General features: G+C 36.2%; 1 protein-coding gene across 5 annotated transcripts in view; it reads left to right on the forward strand.

Moving 5' to 3' along the window:
• TRIM37 (tripartite motif containing 37) overlaps positions 1-25,839 on the forward strand; it is a 114,864-nt gene that overhangs the window by 20,988 nt on the left and 68,037 nt on the right. For all 5 annotated transcript variants that reach the window (XM_061176384.1, XM_061176387.1, XM_061176386.1 and 2 more), the window contains 4 exons: positions 9,624-9,748; positions 15,356-15,406; positions 16,501-16,582; positions 23,088-23,164. In XM_061176384.1, coding sequence (XP_061032367.1) covers positions 9,624-9,748; positions 15,356-15,406; positions 16,501-16,582; positions 23,088-23,164 — 335 coding nt within the window. The remainder of the gene's footprint in view (positions 1-9,623; positions 9,749-15,355; positions 15,407-16,500; positions 16,583-23,087; positions 23,165-25,839) is intronic.

The following is a 25,839-nucleotide window of genomic DNA, read 5'->3' on the forward strand; positions in this document are numbered from 1 at the left end:
CCCTCGGTGGTGAAAGCTCGGAGTCCTAACCACTGGACTGCCAGGGAATTCCCCAATATTCCCATTCTTAATTGTGCATGTTGTTCTCCTAGTCCAGAGATTTTATTTTATCCCTTCCAGAGAATAAACTAGCAGCCTTCTGCTGGAGTGATAGGACAAATTTAAACCAGCTATAAGTGGAGTAGGGGTGGGATCTGGGGATCTGTGCACTTTTTTTTTTCTTTTAACAGCTTTATTGAAGGATAATTGACAAAAAATAAGCTGCATGTATTTAAAGTATATAATTTGATAAGGTTTGACAAATGTATACACCTGTGAAACCATCACCATAGTCAAAGTAGTGACTTTTTTCCTCCAGAATTTTTTGTGCCTCTTTATAAATTCTCCTTCTGCTTCTCCCAACACTTCCCTCTCCAGGCATCCGCCTATCTCCTTTCTGTCATTATAGATAATTTTGCCTTTTCTAGCATTTTATGTAATTGGAATCATACACATTATATACTTGTTTTATGTCTGACTTCTTTTACTTAGCAGAATTATTTTGCAGTTCATTCATATATCAATAGTTGTTTCCTTTTTAATTGCTGAGTAGTATTCCATTGTATGTATATACCACAATTTGTTTTTCCATTCAACTGTTTATGGTCATTTGGTTTGCTTTCTGGTTTTGGGTTTTACAAATAAAGTGGCATTCATTTACAAATCTATACATGGACATATATTTCCTTTTCTCTTGGGTCCTCCTAAGATAGCGTGGTAGATACATGATTAGGTTTTCAATAAATGCTGTCTGTTTTCCCAAAGAGATTGTACCATTTATATTTCCATCAGTAGTCTTTGAGAGTGCCAGTTCCTCCACATCCTTGCTAACACATGATATAGTCAATCTTTAATTTTAGCTGTTCTCATAGGAGTGTAATAATATTTCATTATGGTTTTAATTTGCATTTGCCTTATACCTAATGATGCTAAGCATCCTTTCTTGAACTTATTTGCCATCCATATATCTTCTTTGTTGAGGTGTCTGTTCAGATCTTTTTCTTTGTTTTTGTTCAGATCTTTTGCCCATCATTTTATTGACTTGTTTTCTTACTGAATTTTGAGAGTTCTTTATAAAAAAACTGGATAGAAGTCCTTTATTAGATAGGTACTTTGCAAAGATTTTCTTCAAGTCTATGGCTTGTCTTTTCATTCTCTTGAAAGTGTCTTTTAAAGGGAAGTTTTTAAATTTTGATGAAGTGTAAGTTATCAATTTGTTCTTTTGCTGTCATAGCTAAGAAATCTTTACCTAACCCAAGGTGACAAAGATTTTCTCCTGTGTTTTCTTCTAGAAGTTTTGTAGTGTTAGGTTTTATATTTAGGCATATGATCCATTTTGATCCTTTTTTTTTTTAAATTTATTTATTTAGCTGCACCAGGTCTTAGTTGCAGTATTCAGGATCTTTTAGTGGCATGAAGGATATAGTTCCCTGACCAGGGATCGAACCCAGGCTCCCTGCATTGGGAGTGTGGAGTCTTAACCACTGGACCACCAGGGAAGTCCCTGGTCCATTTTTGTATGTGAGGTATGGATCCAAGGTAGTCTTTTTGTTTTTGTTTTTTATATATGGCTATCTAGTTGTTCCAGCACCACTTGTTGAAGACTAGCCTTACTTCACTGAATTGCCTTTGCATCTTTTTCAAAACTTAGTCCATATACACATTGTCTGTTGATTTATTTTATGTCACTACTGCACTGTTTTGATCATTGTTGCTTTATAATAAAAGGCAGTGTTAGCTCTCCAACTTTGCTCTTCGTTTTTTTAGAGTTGTTTTTTGTTATTCCAGATCCTTTGCATCTTCATATGAACTTTAGAATCAGCTTATTAATTTCTGCCAAAAAAAGTTTTGGGGTTTTGATTAGAATTACATTGTATCTATAGATCAATTTAGGGAGATGTGACATTTTAGCAATACTGAGTCTTCATTTCATGAAGAAGACTTTATTTCAGCAGTATTTTGTAGCTTTCAAGGTACAAGTTTTTCACATCTTTTGTCAGATTTATTCAGTATTTCAGAATTTTTGATATTATAATAAAGGATGTTTTTAAAAAATTCCAATTTCTGACTTGTATCTATACAATTGATTTTTGTATATTGATCTTGTATCCTGCAATTTTGCTAAATTCATTTATTAGTTCTAGTGGCTATCTTGTAGATTCATTGGATTGCCTGCAGATAGTCATGTCATCTCTGAATAACGACAGATTTCCTTCCTTCCTTCCTTCCTTCCTTCCTTCCTTCCTTCCTTCCTTCCTCCCTCCCTCCCTCCCTCCCTCCCTCCCTCCCTCCCTCCCTCCCTCCTTCCCTACCTCCCCTTCCCCCTTCCCCCCTTCCCCCTTCCCCCTTCCCCCTTCCCCCCTCCCCCCTTTCCCCCTTCCTCCCTTCCTTCCTCCTTTCCTTCCTTTCCTGTCTTTCTGTGTTTCTATCTATTTATTTATTTGGCTGCCGGGTCTTAGTTGCGGCACATGGGATCTTCAGTTGCGGCATGTGAACTCGTAGTTGCGGCATGTGGGATTTAGTTCCCTGACCAGGGATTCAACCCGGGCCGCCTGCATTTGGAGCGCAGAGTCTTAGCCAGTGGACTACCATGGAAGTCCAAGACAGATTTTTTTCTGATCTGGCTGCTTTTTATTTCTTGTTAGGTGTTACTGCCCAGAACTTCTCGTATAATGTTGATTTAAGTATGATGTTAGCTGTGGGTTTATTGTAGATGTCCTTCATCAGGTTTAGGAATTCGTTTCTATTCCGTTTGATGAGAGTTTTCATTAGGATTGAATGTTGGATTTTGTCAAATTGTTTTTCTGCCTGTATTGAGACGATCATATGGTTTTTCTTTTTAGTTCTTAAAATAGATGAACATTTAAGAAAAATATTAAACCAACTTTTATCCTGGGATAAAAACCCTAAGTTGATTGATGTATTGTCCTTTTAATATATTACTGGATTTGATTAACTAAAATTTTGTGTAAGATTTTTGCACTTCTGTGCATGAGGGATATTAGACTGTAGTTTTCTTTTCTCAAAGAATCGTTGTCTGGCTTTGTTACCAGAGTAATGCTGGCCTTAAAGAATGAGCTTTAAATTATGCCCTCTTCAGTATTTTGGAAGAAGTTGTGTAGAACTGATAATGTTTCTTCCTTAGATGTTTGATAGAATACACCAATGAAGCCATTTGGGCCTTGTTTTCTTTGTGGAAAGAAAGAAGGAAAACAAAAAGTTTTCAGTTTCTTTAATAGATACAGGGAAGTTCTTGGGACTTCCCTGGCAGTCCAGTGGTTAAGACTCCATGCTTCCTCTGCAGGGGCCACAGGTTCATTCCCTGATCAGGGAACTAAAATCTTACATGCTGCGCAGTGCAACCAAAAAAAAAAAAAAAAATTAGATATAGGGCAGTTCATATTGCCTACTACTTCTTCTTCTTTTTTTTAATTAATTAATTCATTCATTTATTTTTGGCTGCATTGGGTCTTCGTTGCTGCATGCGGGCTTTCTCTAGTTGTGGCGAGCGGGGGCTACTCTTTGTTGTGGTGTGAGGGCTTCTCATTGCAGTGGCTTCTCTTGTTGCGGAGCATGGGCTGTAGGCGCACGGGCTTCAGTAGTTGTGGCTCTCGGGCTCTAGAGTCCAGGCTCAGTAGTTGTGGCACAGGGGCTTAGTTGCTCCACGGCATGTGGGATCTTCCCGGACCGGGGCTCGAACCTGTGTCTCCTGCATTGGCAGCCGGATTCTTAACCACTGCGCCACCAGGGAAGTCCCTGCCTACTTCTTGAGTGAGCTTTGGTAGTTTGTGTCTTTCAAGTAATTATTCCATTTTATTTGAATTTGCTAAATTTATTGGCATAAAATTAATAATATTCCATTATTATCCTTTTAACATTTGTAGAATGCAATGATGTCACTTCTCTCTTGACATTGGTAATTTGTGTCTTCTATCTTTTTTCCCTGATCAGTCTGGTTAGAGGATATTGATTTTTGTTGATCTTCTCAACTAGGTTTTGGTTTTGGTTTTGTTTTTTTCTGTTGTTTTTCTTTCTTTTTTATTGAGTTTTATTTTGATTTAATTATTTTCTTTCTTTTGCTTAGTTTGAGTTTCATTTGCTCTTTTTTTTCTAAAATCTTAGGATGGAAGCTGGGGTTATTGATTTGAGACCTTTCTGTTTGAAATACATTCTTATATCCCTTGTGACTTCTTTGACTCAAGTAGTTTCCAAATATTTGGGGATTTTTCTGATAGTCTATAATGTCAGGTCAAGTTGGTTGATGATGATGTCAAGTCTACTATATCCTTGCGAATTTTCTGTCTCCTTGTTTTATCAATTATTGAGAGAGGGGTATTGAAATTTTCAGCAATAATTATGGATTTGTCTGTTTCTTGCAGTTCTATCGGGTTTTGCTTCATATATTTTGGGTTTTGTTTGTTTGTTTTTTAAAATTATTTATTTATATATTTGGCTGCACCAGGTCTTAGTTGTGGCACATGGGATCTTTTAGTTGCAGCATGTGGGATCTAGTTCCCTGACCAGGCATCACATCCAGGCCCCCTGCATTGGGAGTGTGGAGTCTTAACCATTGAACCACCAGGGAAGTCCCCAACGTCATAAATTTTGAAGCCCTACTAGTAGGGGCATAAACATCTAGGACTGTTACATTCTCTCTCTTTTTTTTTTTAACTTTTTTTAAAAAATTTATTTATTTTACTTATTTATTTTTGGCTGCGTTGGGTCTTTGTTGTTGTGCGTGGGCTTTCTCTTGTTGTGGCGAGTGGGGGCTACTCTTCCTTGCGGTGGGTGTGCTTCTCATTGCGGTGGCTTCTCTTGTTGTGGAGCATGGGCTCTAGGCGTGCGGGCTTCAGTAGTTGTGGCACGAGGGTTCAGTAGTTGTGGCTCGCAGGCTCTAGAGCGCAGGCTCAGTAGTTGTGGCACACAGGCTTAGTTGCTTCGCGATATGTGGGATCTTCCCTGACCAGGGCTCAAACCCATGTCCCCTGCATTGGCAAGCGGATTCTTAACCACTGTGCCACCAGGGAAGTCCAAGGACTGTTATATTCTCTTGATGAATTGTTTCCATTATCAGTGTAAAAGACCTTCTGTTTGCTTTGAAATCTAGTTTATTTGATGTCAAAAAGCCATTTTAGCTTTCTTTTAACTAGTATTACTATGTCATATCTTATTCTGTCATTTTATTTTTAATAAATTTTTTCCTAAATATTTAAAGTGTGTGTGTCTTGTAGGCAGCATACAATTGGCTCTAGTTTTTTTAATTCAGTCTGACAATCTTTGACTTTTAACTGGGCTGTTTAGTGTGCTCACTTATAGGGTGAAGTTTGAGTCTAATATCTTGCTGTTTGTTCCACCTGCTCTTTGTTCCTTTTTTTTTTTTGGTTATTTTTGGGTTGAGTATTTTTTTGGATTTTGTCTATTGTCATTAGTGGATGACACTGACATCAGTAATAAAAATAAATGTAAATGGATTAAGTCGAAGTTTTAAAAATCCCATGATGAACTTCTTAAGACAGATCTAGAGAATGATGAGAAATTTAAAGTGAAAATATTACTAGTGATAAAAAGGGAACAGTCTACCTTAGGAAGATAGGACAGTTATGATTTTGTGTTCCAAAAACATAAATTCATTATATATAACGCAGATGCTGACAGAATTATAAGATTTTCATAAAATTACTATCTGTAGTGAGTGATTAAAAATAAATTATTTTATTTAAATCTGATAAACTAATAGTTCCAACTAACAAAAGATTGTAAGAATAGAAGATCTTTGAAAAAGAGAATTGAGAGCTTTATTTAAAAGGTATATGGAATTCTGAATCCCAAGCTGAAGAATATATATTCTTTTTAAGTCCACATGGAACAGTTTCAACATTTTGTCACATGCTAAGGTATATAGAATTCTGAAGAAATTTAAGAAACTTATATAAACATGTTCTGTGACCACAGTATAATTAAGATAGACATCAAAAATAAAAACACAGTTTAAAAATTTACATATATGTATATAAGTATGCATTTAAATATATGTTAAATATCTACATAGTTCTTGAGTGAAGGAGGACATTGCCATTGAAATGATAAATTATTAAAATAGTCAGATGTAGCTAAAGGATATTTAGAAGGAAACTTTTAGTCTAAAATGCAGTTTAAGAAATTATGAATAAGTGAAAAAAGACAGAAAAAGAACAATGGTATAGAAGCATAAAATGGAAGGAAATCACAGAGGTAGTGATGAAATAACAAAAGAGAGTGCCATGAAATAGTTGAGAGGATCAACATACCCAGTATTGGATCTTTGAAGAAATTAATTTAATAGAAGATACTCTAACAAGGTTGATTAAGAAAAATGAAGAAAATGTCCGACAGTATATTGGGAAGAAAAATGGGGCATGACTACAAATATAGTAGAAATTTAAATAATAAAAATATTTTTAAAAGTAAGTATGGATATAGCATTTACTATATACCAGGCACTATTCTATGTGCTTTACAAAAATGAGCAACTTTATTCAGGTAGAATCTACATGAAGAAGGTAATTTTCCAGGAAATTGTAATTACCAAAAATGACTTAAGAAAGAATATAGTTTAAACTAAGAAACATTACGGAAATTATATTCGAAGTATATTGTCAAAAGACATCAAAAAACATCAGATCCAGACTAATGGAAAATTTTTACCAGATCTTTAAATATCTGTTATCTATCATAAGCACTTTTTTTTCCTTAAAGAATACAAAATGTACCAAAGCTAACATCTCAGTCTTTGATGTAATGTTAATAACCAGTCAGCATAAGAACACTATAAGAAAACGAAATTAAAGCCCAACTCTATTATAAACATAAATACCATAATCTTAAAATACTGACAAATCAAAATTAGTAGGATACTTACTAAAACAAAACAAGAAAGCAAGACTTGGTAGGGTTAATCAAAGGAATGAAAGGAATATTTCATTATCAGAAAAATCTCTTGATTGTAACTCGAGATTAAAGGGCAAAACCACATGAACATATAAGTAGAAATGAATAGAATAATACTAATTTTTAAAATAACATTCAATTATATTTGATCCTCATTCATGGCCAAATTATTCAGCAAACTAAGAGTAAAAGGAACTACCTTAACTTTATTAAAGGTATCTATTTAAAAGTCTACCTTTGGAGGAAATAAGGTCAAGGAGGGATACACATAGTAAGCATTCAATAAATGTTTGAATGAAAGCTATAAATTTTGGTATTTATCATATGATACCAGTTATGTTATATCGTTATTCTTGGTGAGCTATAAGCAACTATCTTTTAAAAGACATAAACCCAGTTGTAGTGGGTTTTATGAATATCATTTGTATGGCACTTGATAGTGTATTAGTTTGCTAGGGCTTCTGTAACAAAACACCACAGACTAAGAGGCTTAAACAACAGAAATTTATTTTCTCAGTGTTCTGGAGGCTGGTAGTCCAAGATCGAAGTATTGGCAGTTTGGTTTTCCCTGAGACCTCTCTCTCCAGCTTGCAGGTGGCTGCCTTCTCGTTTTGTCCTCTGAAGGGCTTATCTCCAAATATAGTTACACTATGAGGTACTGGTGGTTGGGACTGGAACAAATGAGTTTGGGGTGGGGACACGATTCAGCCCATAGCAGTTTACAAAGCTGTCTCACGTACAGCTTCATGCTTGATCTAACAAACCAGCAAAGCAAGCAGCGGTAGATATTATTCCAGTTTTACACATTAACAGACTCTGAGCCACATAATTGGTGTGTGGCAGGACTAGGACTTCAAACTGGTTGTCTTGAGTACAAAATCAGTAGTCTTTTAACTACCATGCTTATTTTGCTAAAGTTGGATTTCTCACTTTTTACCTTTGGTATAACTTAATGTTTCCTAGATTGATAGAGGTTAAGACTTTTTTCTGTGTGTTAGGTCGTTACATTTCTCTGTTCCCTGGAGTGCAATTTGAGAAATCCTTGTTTGAAGGTCGTTGACTTTTAGGGGTTTGTTCATTTATATACATAATGGCTTCACTGTACCAGTCTAAAATACATTTGTAGTTGCTTAGAATTGGATTTATGCTAATATACAAGGAGAGAAAAATACATTAAAATCAAATACATTTACTCAATAACTTTACTGTTATAATGGAAATTAATAAACCTAGATTCTTAACTTTCAAACCCACTTTGAAAGAAGCTGTTGTGTTGGCCAAAAAGTGCCTTCGGTTTTTAACTAAAATTAAAAGACACATTTTTCATTTTCACCTAGAACTTTATTGAACAACGTATTCACCCTTTTGTTCCACTACCTTCTGCCATTTTTCAGACAACTTCATAATTCCGTCTTCTGAAAACTTTTTATCTTTTTGAGCAAAGAACTGTTCCAGGTACCTTTTACAGTTTTCCAGGGAGTTGAAATTTTTTCCATTAAAAGAATTTTGTAAATACCTAAATACATGGAAATCTGAAGGTGCAGTGTCTGTTGAATACAGCAGATGAATCAGAACGTCCCAGCCAAGCTGTTTTTGCCTGGTCATCAAAGAAACATGCGGACTTGCGTTATCCTGATGGAAGATTATGCGTTTTCTGTTGACGCTTTTTGTCGAGTGCTGCTTTCAGTTGGTCTAATTGGGAGCAGTACTTGTTGGAATTAATTGTTTGGTTTTCCGGTAGGAGCTCATAATAGAGGACTCCCTGCCAGTCCCACCATATACACATCACCTTCTGTGGATGAAGACCGGCCTTTGGTGTGGTTGGTGGTGGTTCATTTTGCTTGCCCCATGATCTGTTCTGTTCCACATTATTGTGCAGTATCCACTTTTCATCGCCTGTCATAATTTGTTTTAAAAACGGAATGTTTTCATTACGTTTAAGTAGAGAATCACATGCGGAAATACGGTCAAGAAGGTTTTTTTCACTTAACTTATGTGGAACCCAAACATCAAAGCAATGAACATAACCAAGCTGGTGCAAGGGATTTTCAGCACTTGATTTGGATATTTTGAGTATGTCGGCTATCTCCCGCATGGTATAACGTCGATTGTTCTCAATTAATGTCTCGATTTGACCGCTATCAACTTCAACTCGTCTACCCGACCGTGGAGCATTGTCCAGCGAGAAATCTCTAGCACAAAACTTTGCAAACCACTTTTGACACATTCGATCAGTCACAGCACCTTCTCCATACACTGCACAAATCTTTTTTTTCATTTTGGTTGCGTTTTTACCTTTCTTGAAATAATAAAGCATAATATGCCGAAAATGTTGCTTTTCTTCTTCCATCTTCAGTATTAAAATGGCTACACAAAAATTCACCAATTTTGAGAAATCTTTCTTTAAATGCACCCTGATATGACAGCTGTCACATACAATCTAACAAAACTGTTTTGAATGAAGTTAAAGATAAGTGCTACTACAGCCATCTTACAGAAAAAACCGAACGAAACTTTTAGCCAACCCAATATTTTTCTTTATCTCAGTTTTTTCAGTATATAACCAGAATAATTTCCATTTTCCTTCTTTATTAAGGATTTTGGGGGTGCCAATGCATAGTAATTTTTTTATTCAGACAGTTCTTTTCCTCAAACAGTTGCGATCTTGTAGTAAGAGTGAGTTGATATCTAAGAGCTCAGAGATCCTCATGATGTTTCAGCAAGTTCATCGAAAGCCCATGGCGTCCTTTGTTACCACTCCTGTTCCACCAGACTTTACCAGGTACGACACATTTTTTTTTACTTCATTTTCTTTTGAAGTTTATGTGCAAATGCGTATACTTGTTTCAAAAGAAAGCTATTGCTGACAACTAGAACTCAGGTAGTTCTCCCTGACCAATAAGGTAAGTCTTCATTTGTGAATTAACAAACCAGATAAAATATTTATATTTTATTCAAGCACTGAATATGAATAGAAGGGCTGGGTATTTGCTCTTGTTAAATAGATTTGAGTCAACTAAGGATATTCATTAATATTCCAAGGCTGCCTCTTTGATAGTGTGGTCAGCCATTTCAGTTTTGAAGATACCTTTTCTGAATTACTCTGTCCATCACCAGTGGAATGAAACGAGTTTTGATATAAATACCATATATGACGATAAGGGTTTTACAGTTCAGAATAGGGTACATGGATCTCCTGTATCAGAGCCAGCAGGAGTGTTGTTCCAAAATGAAAATTCTCAGGCCTGTTCCCTGACAGTCTTTGGAGATGGTATCTAGAAAATGAATCTTGAGCACCTCAAGTAACTCTGCAGTAAAGTTTGGGTACCATTGATAGAGGTAAACTCCTATACTGATACTACTTGCAACAGGTTATCAGGCAGGCAACTCTGCTTGACTTCTTTTTTTAAAAAAAAAAATTTATTTATTTATTTGACTGCGCCAGGTCTTAGTTGCCGCACGTGGGATCTTCGTTGTGGCATGTGGGATCTTCTCTTGAGGCATGTGGGGGTCTAGTTCCCTGACCAGGGATCAAACCCGGACACCCTGCATTGGGAGCGAGGAGTCATAGCCACCAGACCACCAGGGAAGTCCCTCTGCTTGACTTCTTGAGTGTCAGTCTCTGTCACATCCAGTGACTGTTTTGATTTCTTTTTTTTTTAAATTTATTTATTTACTTATTTTTTTTTTTTTGGCTGTGTTGGGTCTTCGTTGCTGCGTGCGGGCTTTCTCTAATTGCGGCGAGCGGGGACTACTCTTCGTTGCAGTGCGTGGGCTTCTCATTGTGGTAGCTTCTCTTGTGGAGCTCGGGCTCTAGGTGTGCGGGCTTCAGTCGTCATGGCACGCGGGCTCAGTAGTTATGGCTCATGGGCTGTAGAACACGGGCTCAGTAGTTGTGGTGCACAGGCTTAGTTGCTCCACGGCATGTGGGGTCTTCCCAGACCAGGGCTCGAATCATGTCCCCTGCATTGGCAGGCGGATTCTTAACCACTGTGCCACCAGGGAAGTCCCTATTTTGATTTCTTTTTTCTTTCTAATTGCCCAAGGGACTCAGAACCCCAATTATACCTTCCTTTCACTACCTGCTTTTTTGGGTATAGATGGAAGGGACTGAAACTGGGGTTGGGATGGGGGAGGTAGTAGGCACATCAATAAAGAAAAAACCACCAAAAATAAATAAATAAAAGTCTGATAATTAAGGAGATTTCCCTGGGAAAAGGTCACCTTAGGGCCCTCTCCCTCTCTAGTAAACCTTACTGTCTTACTGGAAAACTTGCCTTATAACTTAACTGTAATTTTTATTAGAAACTTAGTTTATGATTTGCAGTATAGAGGAAGCAGGTGTTCCATCTGTTGATTCATTGATCAGCAAAGAAAAGAGGGCCAAATAAGAAAGGCTAGGGGCTTCCCTGGTGGCACAGTGGTTAAGAATCCGCCTGCCAGTGCAGGGGACACGGGTTCGAGCCCTGGTCCGGGAAGATCCCACGTGCTGCGGAGCAACTGGGCCCGTGTGCCAGAACTACTGAGCCTGGGAGCCACAACTACTGAAGCCCGTGCACCTAGAGCCCACACTCCACAACAAGAGAAGCCACTGCAATGAGAAGCCCGTGCACCGCAACGAAGAGTAGCCCCTGCTTGCGGCAACTAGAGAAAGCCCGCGTGAAGTAACGAAGACCCAACACAGCCATAAATAAATACATACATACATACATAAAAAAAAGAAGAAAGAAAGGCTAGCATTTATGGACATTAAGTTACAGGCCAAAGTTTAGATGTGCAAAGCAGTGGTGATTGTTTCTAAGCTTTGAGATCATGGAACTGATTACCTTATATCCCATCAGTTGATGATTTGTGATAGAGCCACAATGGCGAATAAAAGGTCATTAAACAAAGTAATGTTATTTATTAAAGATCATCTATATGCTCAGCACTGTTGTAAGTGCTGCATAGGAGACATGGAAGAGGAAGTAATCTTACTGGATATATATTCCACATGAAATGGTAGAGAATTGTGCATTAAAATCGAATATTTGTTACTTAGTTACATCACAAATTCTGAGAAGTCAGGGTAGACTGCTGTGGTCAAGATGACTTCATAGCCTAGAAAGGAATTGTGGAAGACCTTGAAAGATACTTAGAATTTCATTATGCAGATGAGAATAGGATATGTATACATGAACAAAAATATGGGGATGTGATAAGAGATGCTATATTTGGAAGTCAGCAGAGAAATCATTTCAACCAGAATTTGAAGGGCTGTATTGTTGGGGCATTTAAGTCTCTCAGGGAGGACTCAAATAGCAGAAAAGTACAGTTCTCAGTCCATAAAGAGTTTTAGTTTCTGGGAGAATGGTCAAGTTGGGATGGAAAACCAGTTTTTATGTAGCTGACCAGTCTGTTTTCTCAAGGGAACAATGGATACTTATCCTATTTTTCTTCTGTTCATTCATTAAGTCATGATGAAGTCTCTGGTCTAAAGATTTGCAAATCAGTATTTTTCAGAATACTGGGCTAGAGATGTTTTGAGGCTAGCCTCTCCATATTCCATGAAGCTTCACTGACACCATCGTGAGATGAATCCAGTCATCATAAAGACCAGCGTAGAAGAGGTATAGAAATAAAGAAAAGTTTGAGAACATAAAGCTGTGCCTTATTTGCAGGCACAGAGTGGTAACACCAGTCTGATTATAGATAACTTCTGAACAAGTGGGCATAATGTAGAGATGTTAATAAATACTTAAGGATGGTAGAGTTGATAGATGGCTTAGCATTTGTTGTGGCTTTGTGTATATATGTAAAGAATGCAAAAGAAATTTTGAGTAAATACTTCTACCAAATTACAAGAATTTTCCAGCAAATATTTGTAAATATCCATTCATTCAGTCAATATTTGAATGCCAGCTATGTTCCAGGCATGTGCCAGGTACAAGTAGAGAGCACAATAGAGAGTTCTTGTTTCCTCATATTATGATTTAGTGAAAAAGATAGGTGATTGAAGCAGTAATAAAATAAAATGTGATGACTGGTGATAGGGGAAGTATATGTATCCTGTTTTAATGCTTCCCTATAGCACTAATTTATTATAATGTTATTTGTGTCTGAAAAGTTTTGGCTAAAAAATTATACATATGTAGGAGTATGTCATAGTAGGATTGATAATTGTTTTCTGTGCTCTGAATGTTAACATTTATTCTCAGCAAGTGAGAGCCATACTGTACCCTCTTGGTTAGTAAGCTTTAGCGACCTGTATGCTTTAACTTGTAAGCTTTCTATCTCACTGTTCTAAGTTAAACATGTCCTCTTCATCTTCTGTTTATTTTGTGTCTTGGTGAGCTCTTTGGCCTTCAAGAGCTGATTAAAAATATGACAGTGATAGTCTGGTCTTAGAACAAAAACAACTATAACGACAAAGGAAATATATCACACTGGATATTAAGGACATGGTGGAAGAAACAGTATGAAGATCAGCAGGCAACTGAGGATTGCGTGCATAATGTCTGTAGACATTTTGAAAGATGTTTAGTGGGAGAACTGAACAACGTTTGTGCAATTGGAAGTTGCACAAAATTATAGCCAAAAGCATATTATAACTTGACCAAATTTGAAGACTATCCTGGAGAGATTCCTTGGAGCTCTGATTAAGTTTTTGGTTCCAGGAAGGCTTCCCAGGCATTAATTGCATTGGTCCTGATAATTGGAGTTTTGTGTATATTGAATGCTAAGAGAGCATATCATGGGGAGAAGTTAGAGCAGACCTCCAAAGCTATGTGACTTCTAATTTGTTATCTGAAGGAAGAGTAAGGATTAACCAGACAGAAGGATCTAGGAATGAGGAATGTGAGAAAAGGTAACTACTGCCTAAGGCTATGGTTAGGGGTGCTTGACAATTGGATAATAGCTATACAGTTAATAGTTGCAAGGCAAACCACACCTACTCGTGAAAAAGATGTGAGCTGTTTAGCTACATATACTTAACCATAAAATAAGACTGATGTATTTTTAATAATGTATACTATATTTTCACTGGCAAACCACTAATTTCTTCAGGTACTATCACAGTGTGAAAATGCTTTAGATGCATTTTATATCTTATTTTGGTAATAACACATTTTCATGAATTGAACTTTAGAAAATATATCTGAATATGTGGTGAAATGGCTTGCAGTTTATCTTTTTGGTAAATTTATAATTTTATATATTAAATATATTACACTGTATTACAACACTATGTGTGATAGTGTCTTTATCATAAATGTTTTACTATCTCTGACTTTTGAGGTGTTCTAATGACAGTGCTAGAGACTATTAGCGTGCTGTGGGTGTAGTTTAGTTCTCTTTGAAGATGTAGTTTAGTTCTGTGGATGTAGTTTAGTTCTCTTTGGAGAAGACTGTATGGAACTAAAGTTCCCTAGGTAATCTTGCCTTGCCATGAAACTGTTAATGTGCTTATCCTGCTTGACCCCTATGTGATTATGTATTCTTATCCTATAAAATTGTATAGATTTATTTGCTAGTAAATAGTCTCAAAGTATTTAGGGTCTGTCAATATTCCTCATAATTTGTTCCGAAGAAGGAAGTTTGGGGATTTATTGTAATATTTTATCCTTTTGTTGTTTCTTTTGATTTTTTAAAACAGTTTATATGTTTTCTATTTCAGGTGTCCAGCCTAAGCACCTAATTTCTTTCTTTTCCTATTTCCATATTACTTTTTAAATATCTCTTATGGTTATTTTAATACTTAATCATATATTGCCTTTTTTTAAAAAAGCTATTTTATAAAGTATTTGTTGAGTCTCCAATTTAATTACAAACCTTTGATGTCAGCTTTTGATGGTTTTATGAATTCATTTGATTTAATGTTGTTTAATAAAGTTTTAAAAATATTTCTTAAGGCCTTATTTTAGTTTAATAAAATTTTCAAGATGTTACTGAGAGATTTGACTTTGTTTCTTTTTTTTTTTAATTAAGATTTATTTATTTTGGGGGGCTGCCTTGGGTCTTCATTGCTGAGTGCGGGCTTTCTCTAGTTGTGGCGAGTGGGGGCTACTCTTTGTTGCGGTACGCGGGCTTCTCGTTGCGGAGCATGGGCTCTAGGAGCGCGGGTTTCAGTAGGTGCAGTGCGTGGGCTTCAGTAGTTGCGGCACGTGGGCTCAGTAGTTGCTGCGCAGGCTCTAGGGCACGCGGGCTTCAGTAGTTGTGTCGCATGGGCTTAGTTGCTCCCTGGCATGTGGGATCTTCCCCGACCAGGGATCGAACCCATGTCTCCTGCATTGGGAGGCAGATTCTTAACCACTGCACCACCAGGGAAGTCTGACTTTGTTTCTTAATTAAATGAAATGTTAAACTTGTATAAGCCAAATAATTTTTTTTCTCTTTTGTTTCTTTTTAGTGAATTGGTACCATCTTATGATTCAGCTACTTTTGTTTTAGAGAATTTCAGGTAAGAGTTTTTGACAACTTTAGTGTTTTTTTGTATGTATACGTAAGTAAGAGCCAGGTAGGTGTCGTTCCTGGGTAGCGTACAGACCTAATGAACTTTGTCACTCAGCGTGTAGTCTTAGAAGAAACAAGTTTTGTATTAGAAACATAGAGGTCATTTGTCTGGATTGTTTTATATCTTCTAGATGGATTGCTTCTCTAGGGTGGGGAATGGAACTTTTTTTTTTTTTTTTTTTAAAGAAGAGTGTCTACTTAGCCTTTGCTAATAAGGTAAGGTGAATGGGATGATAGAGCAATGAGCCCTCCTACCCATCCTCAGAAGTCCATTTGGGTCCATTTATCTCAGTGCAAAGTAAGAAATTGTGGATGAGAGGGTATTATTGTAAGAAATTTGTAAGCTTTGTAACTTGCATGCTAAGTTCATTAGCTTTTACTGCTTTTTCTCTAAGATTAGAAGCCAAGATATTAAAACACAAAGGTCCTAAGGGACTTGTCTTAAAGGGCAGCATGGAAGTGGGGAATGAAGAATATAAAAGGTCTTGCCTTGGGAAGAGAAAATCCCAAGAGGTGATAACCATCAAACTAAGGCCAAACTGAGAATTTATACCACTCCCCATTTAATTTGTTTTTTCTTATGGGGTAATTTTGTGGCTAAAATATAAACCGAGGATTACCCCACATTTTTTTTCCATATTAAAAAAGGATAATTATACTGCGGGATGTGAGGAAGAAACTTTTTTTTTTTTTTTTTCCTTTAACGGTGGAAGACTGCTTGTTGAAGTGGTAATTAGATTCAAGGCACTTAGTTATATTTTTCTTTTCCCTTAAATGACGAAATTTTGAGGGTTTTTTTTTTCAACCTGAAACTTAAAAGATACTGCTGAATATTTCTGTATCATTAAAGTTTCTTTTATTTCAGAATGTTAGTGTATACAAATTTATACAGTGGAATCTTGACTTTTTCAGTCACCTTCATTTACTGGTCCAGGACTTCAAATAAGTAACATAAATAAAGTGGTTGGGTTTTGGTTTTGCCTGTTTGCTATCTCACAGCAGTTTTGATTTTGGGATTCAGTTGGTTTTCTTTTACTTTAGTACTTTGCGCCAGAGAGCAGATCCTGTCTACAGTCTACCTCTTCAAGTTTCAGGACTTTGTTGGAGGTTAAAAGTTTACCCAGTAAGTTTTTCATTATTTCTAATAAATTTTGAGACCATGATCTTTCTTTCAGGGTTTTATAGTACACTGGTTCACTTTTTTAGTGGAGAAAGGAATTAATGACAATTTTATGTTTCTTTATAGGGTATGTTGCTAAATCTGTGAAAAAAATGAGTTAAATATAAACAGTGTAAACACTGACATATTACTGAATCTTATTTCACTAACAACATTTAGAAGAAATGTTTAAAATTCTTATTTTAAAAATCATTAAAAAAAATACATTCACAGATGGTCATCAAAAACACATGTGTGCTGACTGCATACTCATGGTGCATTCCAGTATGTTTCTTTGACCTGTAGATTTGCTGCATATTGGCATCTGGACCCAGTAGTATGATGAGATGCATAGTCAATTCCTGTGGCAAGAATATAAGCAGTAGTGTGTGCTTTTATCACATCATATCTAGTTGCATATCTTTTTGTCATATTGATGTGCATTGCCTACATCTGTTAATTCACTGGAAGTTGCAGAATAGTGATTCTCATTTTGTTTCTTTTTTGCTTATTAGGTGTAATGCTTTTATAAAGAGATGCTTACCTTTACCTATTGTTTGGTTATCCAGTATTACAGTTCATATAGAATAGGCAAGATTCTTTCCTGTTATTTAGTGATTTTCCTTATTCTCTGAAAGTAATTAACTAGGTTTTTAAAAAAATATCATTATGAACTCATGGATTTATACATATTTAGTCTCTCTAAGTTGGCTTCTGTGTCACTTTGCTCTGACCCTAATAGTCTAGTAGTGACTTTAGTAGTTAGCTTTCTTGTCCTCTTCCATGGCAAGATGTTCTAGTCTCATCTTGTACATTTCCTACTCTGTACCTGAAATTGGTCATTTTATCCAAAAAGCCCTGATTTCTTTTAGTGGGAGAATTGTATTTCAAGACCAAACTGGGCGTTAAGGGTGCTCATTTCTACCAGGTTAGTCGCTGTTTCTAGGCTTTCTTCATGAACAGAACTAGGGAATTACATAGGCAAATGTATGTGGGGGTTTGGGAGGGGGGAGGGGTTAATATGTAAGTATGTATGTATTTAAAGATTTATCTAATAGACTGTATTTTTTAGAGCAGTTTTAGGTTAACAGCAAAATTGAGTGGAAGGTACAGAGAGCTCTATTCGCACCCTCTGCCCCCGCACATGCACAGCCTCCACCACTATCAACATGCCCTGTGCCAGAGTGGTACATTTTTTGCACTTGGTGAATTGACACATTATCACCCAAAGTCCTAGTTCATTCTTGGTGTTATACATTTTATAAGTTTTATTTGTTTGTTTTTAGCCCAAAGACCATACTTTGAGAAAAACTGGGTAGGAGTGTGCTTAAAATTGAAGTGGAAAAACTCCAGCCATCTTAATAGAGAAAAAATATTTATGAACACTTTAAAATTGCTATATAATTGTAGAATATCGGGGTGTCACATGTATGTATGTATTTTTTAGAGATAAAATAACTCCTGAGTTAATGCTCATGTTTACAATTCAAATTAAGGATTATAGAGTTTTTTAAACATAATCTCTTTACATTACACCTGTATCTCCTTTCTTCTATTCTAGGAATCCTACTTTTTGAAGCCATAGGAAATGATAGAATTATAATCTCATAATCAATCACTTATTTGCCTTATTTCACCTTACAAACACAAAAATCTCAGAAGGGGAACTCTAATTCTATCATTGATTTGATTACTGAGAAATGTTTAAAATTTTATTTGGAAATATACTCTCCACATTTCACTATGCCATGTCTGGACAACAGTTAGGGTGTTCAAAGCTTGTTCTCTAGTAAATTCAACTGGAAGGGCTAATGGAAGCAATATTTCCTGAATTTTTGTGTGTTGAAAATAGTTTGTATCCTTTATAAGCTAAAGCCAGTATTGCTGGATGCAAAATCCTTGGCTCATGTTTTCTTTCACTGGCTATCTTAAATATTCAATTCCATTTTCTTTTGGTAAAGTCTGATGATAAACTGATCCTTAAAAGTCATTTGCTAATATTGTCTAGATGCCCAAATAATCTAATTCTTTTTAAGTCCAATAATTTACTACTATATGTTTTGGTTGTTCTCGGTCAGTATTCTCAGTTACATGCTGGGCTCTTTCAATATGAAGTTTTAGGCTTTTTAAAGAAAACGTTTCCTGAATTATAGTTTTAAATATTTACTTTGTTTCTATCTTTGGTTTTCTCTCTTGGGACTTGTATTATCTTCATTTTGCATCTTCCTTGCCTGTCTTCAATATTTACCACTTTCTCTCTGATCTTTTCAGCTTTTTCTTCGTTTCTTTTTAATTTTTACAATTTTCTTTTGTTCACTTATTTTTTGAAAGATATAAACTGTCGTGCTTATTTGCTTTTGTGTTCCTTTTAGTTCAGTCTTTATTTCTTAAATAACTTTTCCTTTTATTTCTCTTTCCTTAGTCCTATTACCTGATTTCTGAGTTTTTCTAATACTGATTTGTGTTATTCTTTCATATAATTTTATTTTCTTTTCTTCCTGTGGGCCATCATATTACTTTCTTAGTGTCTGTTAGGTTGTTTTGAAATAGGTTACAATTTTGATCTTTGAGTATGTTTTTCTAGGGTACTTTCAGTGTCTGTAGGGATGTTATTCTGCTCTTTATTTTCTCTTTTTTTAATTTTGGTAAGCGATGCATAACATAAAATTTACCATTTTAATCATTTCTAAGTGTACATTTAGTAGTGTTAAGTATATTTACATTGTTTTGTAACCAACTTCCAGAACTCTTTCAACTTGCAAAACTGAAGCTCTCTGCCCGTTAAACAGTAATTCCCCATTTCCCCCTCTCCTCAGCCCCTGGCAACCACCATTCTACTTTCTCTATGAATTTGACTACTCTAGATACTTCATATATGTGGAATTGTAACACAGTAACATCTTCTTGTTACTGGCTTCTTTTACTTAGCATAATGTTTTTAAGGTTCCTCTACTTTGTAGCATGTGTCAGAATTTCCTTCCTTTTTAAGGCTGAATAATATTCCATTGTATGTATATACCACATTTTGTTTATTCGTTCATCTGTCAGTGGACACTTGGGTTGTTTCTACCTGTTGGCTATAGTGACTAATGCTGCTGTGAACATGGGTGTGCAAATATCTCTTCAATATCCTGCTTTTGATTCTTTCAGATATATGCCCAGAAATACTATTGCTGGATCATACGGTAATTCTGTTTTTAGTTTTTTGAGGAACCATATTGTTATCTACAATGGTTGCACCATTTTACATTCCCACCAACAATGCACAAGGGTTCCAATTTTTCCATATCTTTGTCAGTAGTTTTTGTTTTCTGTTTCTTTGATAGTAGCCCTCCTGATGGGTGTGAGCTAATTCATTGTGGTTTTGATTTGCACTTCCCTAATGATTAATGTTGTTGAGCATCTTTTCATGTGCTTATTCATGGCCATTTGTATATCCTGTTTAGAGAAATGTGTATTCAAGTCCTTTGCCCATTTTTTAATCAAGTTTTTTGTTGAGTTGTAGGAGTTTATATATTCTGGATATTGACCCCCTTATTAGATACCTGATTTACATGTATTTTCTCCTGTTCTGTAAGGTTTCTTTTTACTCTGTTGATTGTGTCCTTTGATGCACAGACGTTCTTAATTTTGTTGTTGTCCAGTTTGTCTATTTTTGCTTTTGGTTTCATATCCAGGAAATCCTTACCAACTCCAATGTCATGGAGCTTTTCCCCTATGTTTTCTTCTAAGGTTTTATAGTTTTAGGACTTATATTTAGATCTTTGATCTATTTTGAGTTAATTTTTTTATGATGTAGGGGTCTAACTTCATTCTTTTGCATGTGGATAGCCAGCCAGTGTGATAACAATCAGAAATCTGGTGCCTTGCTTTCTGAGAGATTTCCTGGTTCTTCTCCCCTTCTCATCTGGACCTTTTCCTTCCTTTGTTTGTATTATTTCTATGCTGTTTATCTTTTATTTTCCTCCTAGCATTTCCTTTGCAGTCTTTTGACCTGTCCTAAAAGGCCTACATATTCGTTTTTAAGAGTTTAGGGTGACTAGACTGCATTTAGTTTTCAGACGTTTTTATATTAGGCCCCCTTATACTCAGTTGGTATTATATTGAGCAACTCTTCAGTTTCAGCTGTCGTATGTGGCTTATGATGCTTTTCAGTGACTAACTTTTGGCCATTTTGTGGTTTTCCTTCTTTCTGGTCCATTAGATGTCCCATTGCTTCTCTCTCCTTTCTCCCACACTGTTGATATCATGCAGGTCTTTGTGATTATAATTGGTATGTCTTTACCTGCTTGTGTTTTGGGGGCTGTGGAGATAACCTGTCATTTAATTTTGTTGTAAATGTTGTTTGTGAGCTTTTGGTTTGGTTGTTCAGTTGTTTTGTTTTGTTTTATGTTTGGATTTAGAGAGTTGTAAAAACTATGCTGGCATTGTGGCAGTCTTTCCAGAATCCTCTGCCTATTGAAAATTCTTAAGCTAGGGACTTCCCTGGTGGTGCAGTGGTTAAGAATCCACCTGCCAATGCAGGGGACATGGGTTCAAGCCCTTGTCCGGGAAGATCCCACATGCCGCGGAGCAACTAAGCCCGTGCGCCACAACTACTGAGCCTGTGCTCTAGAGCCCATGCACCACAACTACTGAGCCCGCGTGCCACAGCTACTGAAGCCCATGCGCCTAGAGCCCGTGCTCCACAGCAAGAGAAGCCACCACAATGAGAAGCCTGCACACTGCAACAAAGAGCAGCCCCCGCTCGCCACAACTAGAGAAAGCCCACATGCAGCAACGAAGACCCAACGCAGCCAAAAATAAAGAAAGAAAAGAAAAGAAAATTCTTAAAGCTAGTATTTTGTTAGAGGTACAGATGGCATGTCAATAAAAGTAGTAAAAATTTTGTTCCTTAAGATTATGATAGGGCTTCCCTGATGGCACAGTGGTTAAGAATCCGCTTGCCAATGCAGGGGACACGGGTTCGAGCCCTGGTCTGGGAAGATCCCACATGCCACGGAGCAACTAAGCCCGTGCGCCACAACTACTGAGACCCTCGTGCCACAGATACTAGCCTGTGCGCCTAGAGCCTGTGCTCCGCAACGAGAAGCCACTGCAATGAGAAGCCTGCGCACCGCAATGAAGAGTAGCCCACGCTCGCCGCAACTAGAGAAAGCCCGCGCGCAGCAACGCAGACCCAATGTAGCCGAAAATAAATAAATAAATTTATTTTTTAAAAAAATTATGATAAAAATTAAGTCAAAGAAATATCTAATCTTATTATCTGTTAAAATTAGGAGTGAAAAATGTTCATTATCTTTTATTAATGGATTTCATTCCAGGGAAATCGTTTTAGGAACATAATTTAAAAGAAGGAAAAACCCCCAGCTATTTGAACAAGGATATTGGTTGATTTTTAAAAATCAGTGTAATTTGCTATATAATTTATGTTCAGTAATATTCACTAATTTTAGCAAGTTTTCACAGATATATACAGTTGTATAATCATTGTCACAATCATAACTTTTATCACCCTCAGAAGTTACGTAATTTATCCTTTTCAGCTAATCCTTTTTTCTCCTTTCCTGGCCCCTCTGCAACCACTGATCTGTTTTTGTTACTATAGTTTTGCTTTTCCAGAATTTCATATAGTAGGATTATACAACATATAATCTTTTGTGTCCAGCTTTTTTCACTTAAGTGATGATTCATTTATTCGTAGTATTTATTGAGTGATTATCATGTCAAACCCTGAAAGCTGCCTCAGGACATTTTGGAGCAAAGTAGCCTAGAAATGAAGGGGTTAAGAAGTGCATGTACCCCTCTATAGACATATTCCTGCCCTCAGCCCTCACAGTCTAGTTGGGGAAACAGATCTTTATACACATAGTTATAACAAATGTAATCTTCTCACACAGTACTGGAGAAATACAGAGGGGAATAATTGTACTCATAAAAATCTCTGTAACAGAAATTTAAACAGCTTTTCAATCTCCAGACAGAATCTTATGTGGAATCCTAACATATAAAACATAGAAATTATATTTAATTACTTTCAACATCAATCAAGTGTTACCTTTTTCTATTTTACTCTCTTTTGATCTTATATATCTTTTTTTTTGTCTCATTCCTAGTGAAATTGAGGCTTTTCTTTTTTTGGCATTTTTCTTTGGGGTTTTGATTTTTCTTGGAGGCTCATTTTTAAGAGTTCTGCATGTGTTAAAACTCTTAACTCTTTTCATAGTAGTTGATATTTTCTTTATAGTTTGTATGCTTTAATATTTTTTTGTAATTGCAAAAGTTTTAAATTGTTACAGATTCAGACTTCTTGGTCTTTTTATTATCTCTTATTGCTTTTAAGCTTAAAACTACTTTGCCATCCAGATATCAGGTACTAATCTGTATTTTGTTTGTTTCATTGTGGCTTAAATTTTTACATTTAAATTGATCTGGAGTTTGTATAACATCTTTTTCTTTTTTTTTTAAGGATGGAAATGGAGTTGTTCGTGGTTACTACTTATCTGTGTTTCTGGAACTCTCAGCTGGCTTGCCAGAAACTTCCAAGTAAGACATGCAATTAAGTAACAAACTTTAGTGTGTGTTTACATACCTTCTTAGTTTTGTTTTTTTTTTTTAATTGAAGGCAAGCTTTTTTTTTTTTTTTTTTAAATTTAATTAATTAATTTATTTATGGCTGTGTTGGGTCCTCGTTTCTGTGTGAGGGCTTTCTCTAGTTGTGGCAAGCGGGGGCCACTCTTCATCGCGGTGCGCAGGCCTCTCACTATCATGGCCTCTCTTGTTGCGGAGCACAAGCTCCAGACGTGCAGGCTCAGTAATTGTGGCTCACGGGCCCAGTTGCTCCGCGGCATGTGGGATCTTCCCAGACCAGGGCTCGAACCCGTGTCCCCTGCATTGGCAGGCAGACTCTCAACCACTGCGCCACCAGGGAAGCCCAAGATGTATACTAGTATGGAATCCCTGGCATAGTATGATGGCATAGACTGACAGTTCTCAAATTATATGGCCTCAGGACTCTTTATACTCTTAAATTTTATTGGGAATCCCAAAGAGTGTTTCTTTATGTGGGTTTTATCTATTGATATTTTCTGAATTAGAAATTGAAACTGAGAAAAATTTTTTAATTTTTATTAATTCAGTTTAAAGTAATAATAAACCTATTACATATTAACATAAATAACATTTTCTTGAAGAATAACTGTTTTTCTAAAGCAAAATAATACTTGGTGAGAAAACTTATTGTTTTATGTTTTTAAAAAAATCTCTTAATGTATGGCTTTTCAATTTACTGTAATAAGTTGTTTTGGTTGAAGTATATGTATAAAATCTGGCCTCAGGGATTTTGGATTTCATATGTAGTTGGGAAAAGTTTTTTTTAAATGAGATTCAATTCACATACCATAAAATTCACCTTATAAATAAGTGTACAATTCAGTAGATTTTAGTATATTCACTGAGTTCTACAGCTATCACCAATATCTAATTTCAGAACATTTCATCACCCCACAAAGCAACCCTGTACTCATTAGCAGTCACTTCCCTTTCCCCTCCCCACCCAGTCCCTGACAACCATTAATCTTTTTGTTAGGGAGGAACACTTTAAAAGGCAGTTTTAGATAGTTATGAATTATCTTTGATTTTACCCCAAAATTGAACAAGTGGTTGTTTCTTAAATGTAATTTGCAATATGAAATCTGGAACCATATCAGTGAATTTATTTCACTCTGTTACACTAAAATCTGTTGGTTTGGTATGAGATGTCTGCTTCCAGTTATGATGGAGTAATGGAAGTAACCGTTTCTTCTGCAACAACTAAAAAGAAAAACAACATTTCCTAGACACTGGACATGAGACAACAAATGAAAGCAATCCCTAGAGACAAGAAATAAATAAATCAGATCTATGATTGCCTCGCTTAACTTTGAGAAAGTTTTCAGGCTGTAACACGTGGAGGCAGACTGCAAGAGTTTGGCTGATTCCTTGAGTTGAGGAGACAGTGCTGAGTGTCTAGGAAGACCAGCACACCTAGAGTGCAGTGGACAGAACACCAGAGGAGAGAGCTGCACAAAGAACTCCAGAGATTTGTAGAGAGTTCTCTTCACATATCAGCAGAGTACTGAGTAGGGCATGCACGTGAAGGAACCTACCTGAGGTTGGGAGAATAACCATCTGAAAGGATTAGAGGGAGTGGTGCCTGGTGCCAGTAACTGTGTCTGTTCCTACCACTATAGTGGAGAAACTTGTAATCCATGGGACACTGGGTGAAGTACTCAGGAAATTTTTGCCTCACTAGTGGGGAACAGTTAGTCCTAGACTGGACACTGCTCCAGACCCATCTAACAAATAAAGGCAAGACCTGAAAGGATCAAATTGTTTCCAAGTAACCTAACTGCATCCCAGAGGAGAGCTCAAGAAAATTTATAAGATTACAAAAATATCCAGCACCCAACAAAGTTAAGTTTACAATGTCTGTTGTTCAGTCAAAGATTAATTGGCATGCAAAGGGGCAGGAAGACATAACCAATACTGAGGAGAGTGATCAGTCAATTTAAATTGAGCAAGAACTGTTTTTTTGCTTGTTTTTTTAATGTGGGTTATATCTATTGGTATTTTCTGAATTAGAAATTGAAACAAATTTTAAAAATTAATTCACTTATAATAATAAACTTGTTGCATATTAACATAAATAACATTTCAATGAATATTAACTTTCTCTAAAACAAAATAATATTTGATGAGAAAACTTGTACTGTTTTGCGTTTTTGGAAATCTTTGTATGGCTTAAAAAAAGACAACTGAATTCTCATGTGAGAATTATGAGAGAATATTTAAGACAGTTTTTATAACCACTCCATTTGTTCAGAAGTTAAATAGAGATATGGAAGATATAAAAGATCCAAATTGAACTTCTTGAGAATGAACTATATTTGAAATGAAAAATACACTGGATGGCATGAACGACAGATTAGACATTGCAGAAGAAAAGATTAATGAACTTGAAGGCGTTAGCAGTAGAAACTATTCAAAATGTGAACATAGAAAAATGAATTCCAAAACTGAAAAACAGCTTGAAGTAGCTTAATGTACAGATATCTGGAGTCCTCAAAGGAGGGGATGGGAAGAAAAAAGTAAATACTTTCCGAACTTGATGAAAGCTTTAAATCCACAGATCGAGGAAGTTCAGTGAACTACAAGCACATGAAACATGAAGAAAACACCAA

Source organism: Eubalaena glacialis, chromosome 19 (genome assembly GCF_028564815.1).
Source record: "Eubalaena glacialis isolate mEubGla1 chromosome 19, mEubGla1.1.hap2.+ XY, whole genome shotgun sequence".
Lineage (NCBI taxonomy): Eukaryota > Metazoa > Chordata > Mammalia > Artiodactyla > Balaenidae > Eubalaena > Eubalaena glacialis.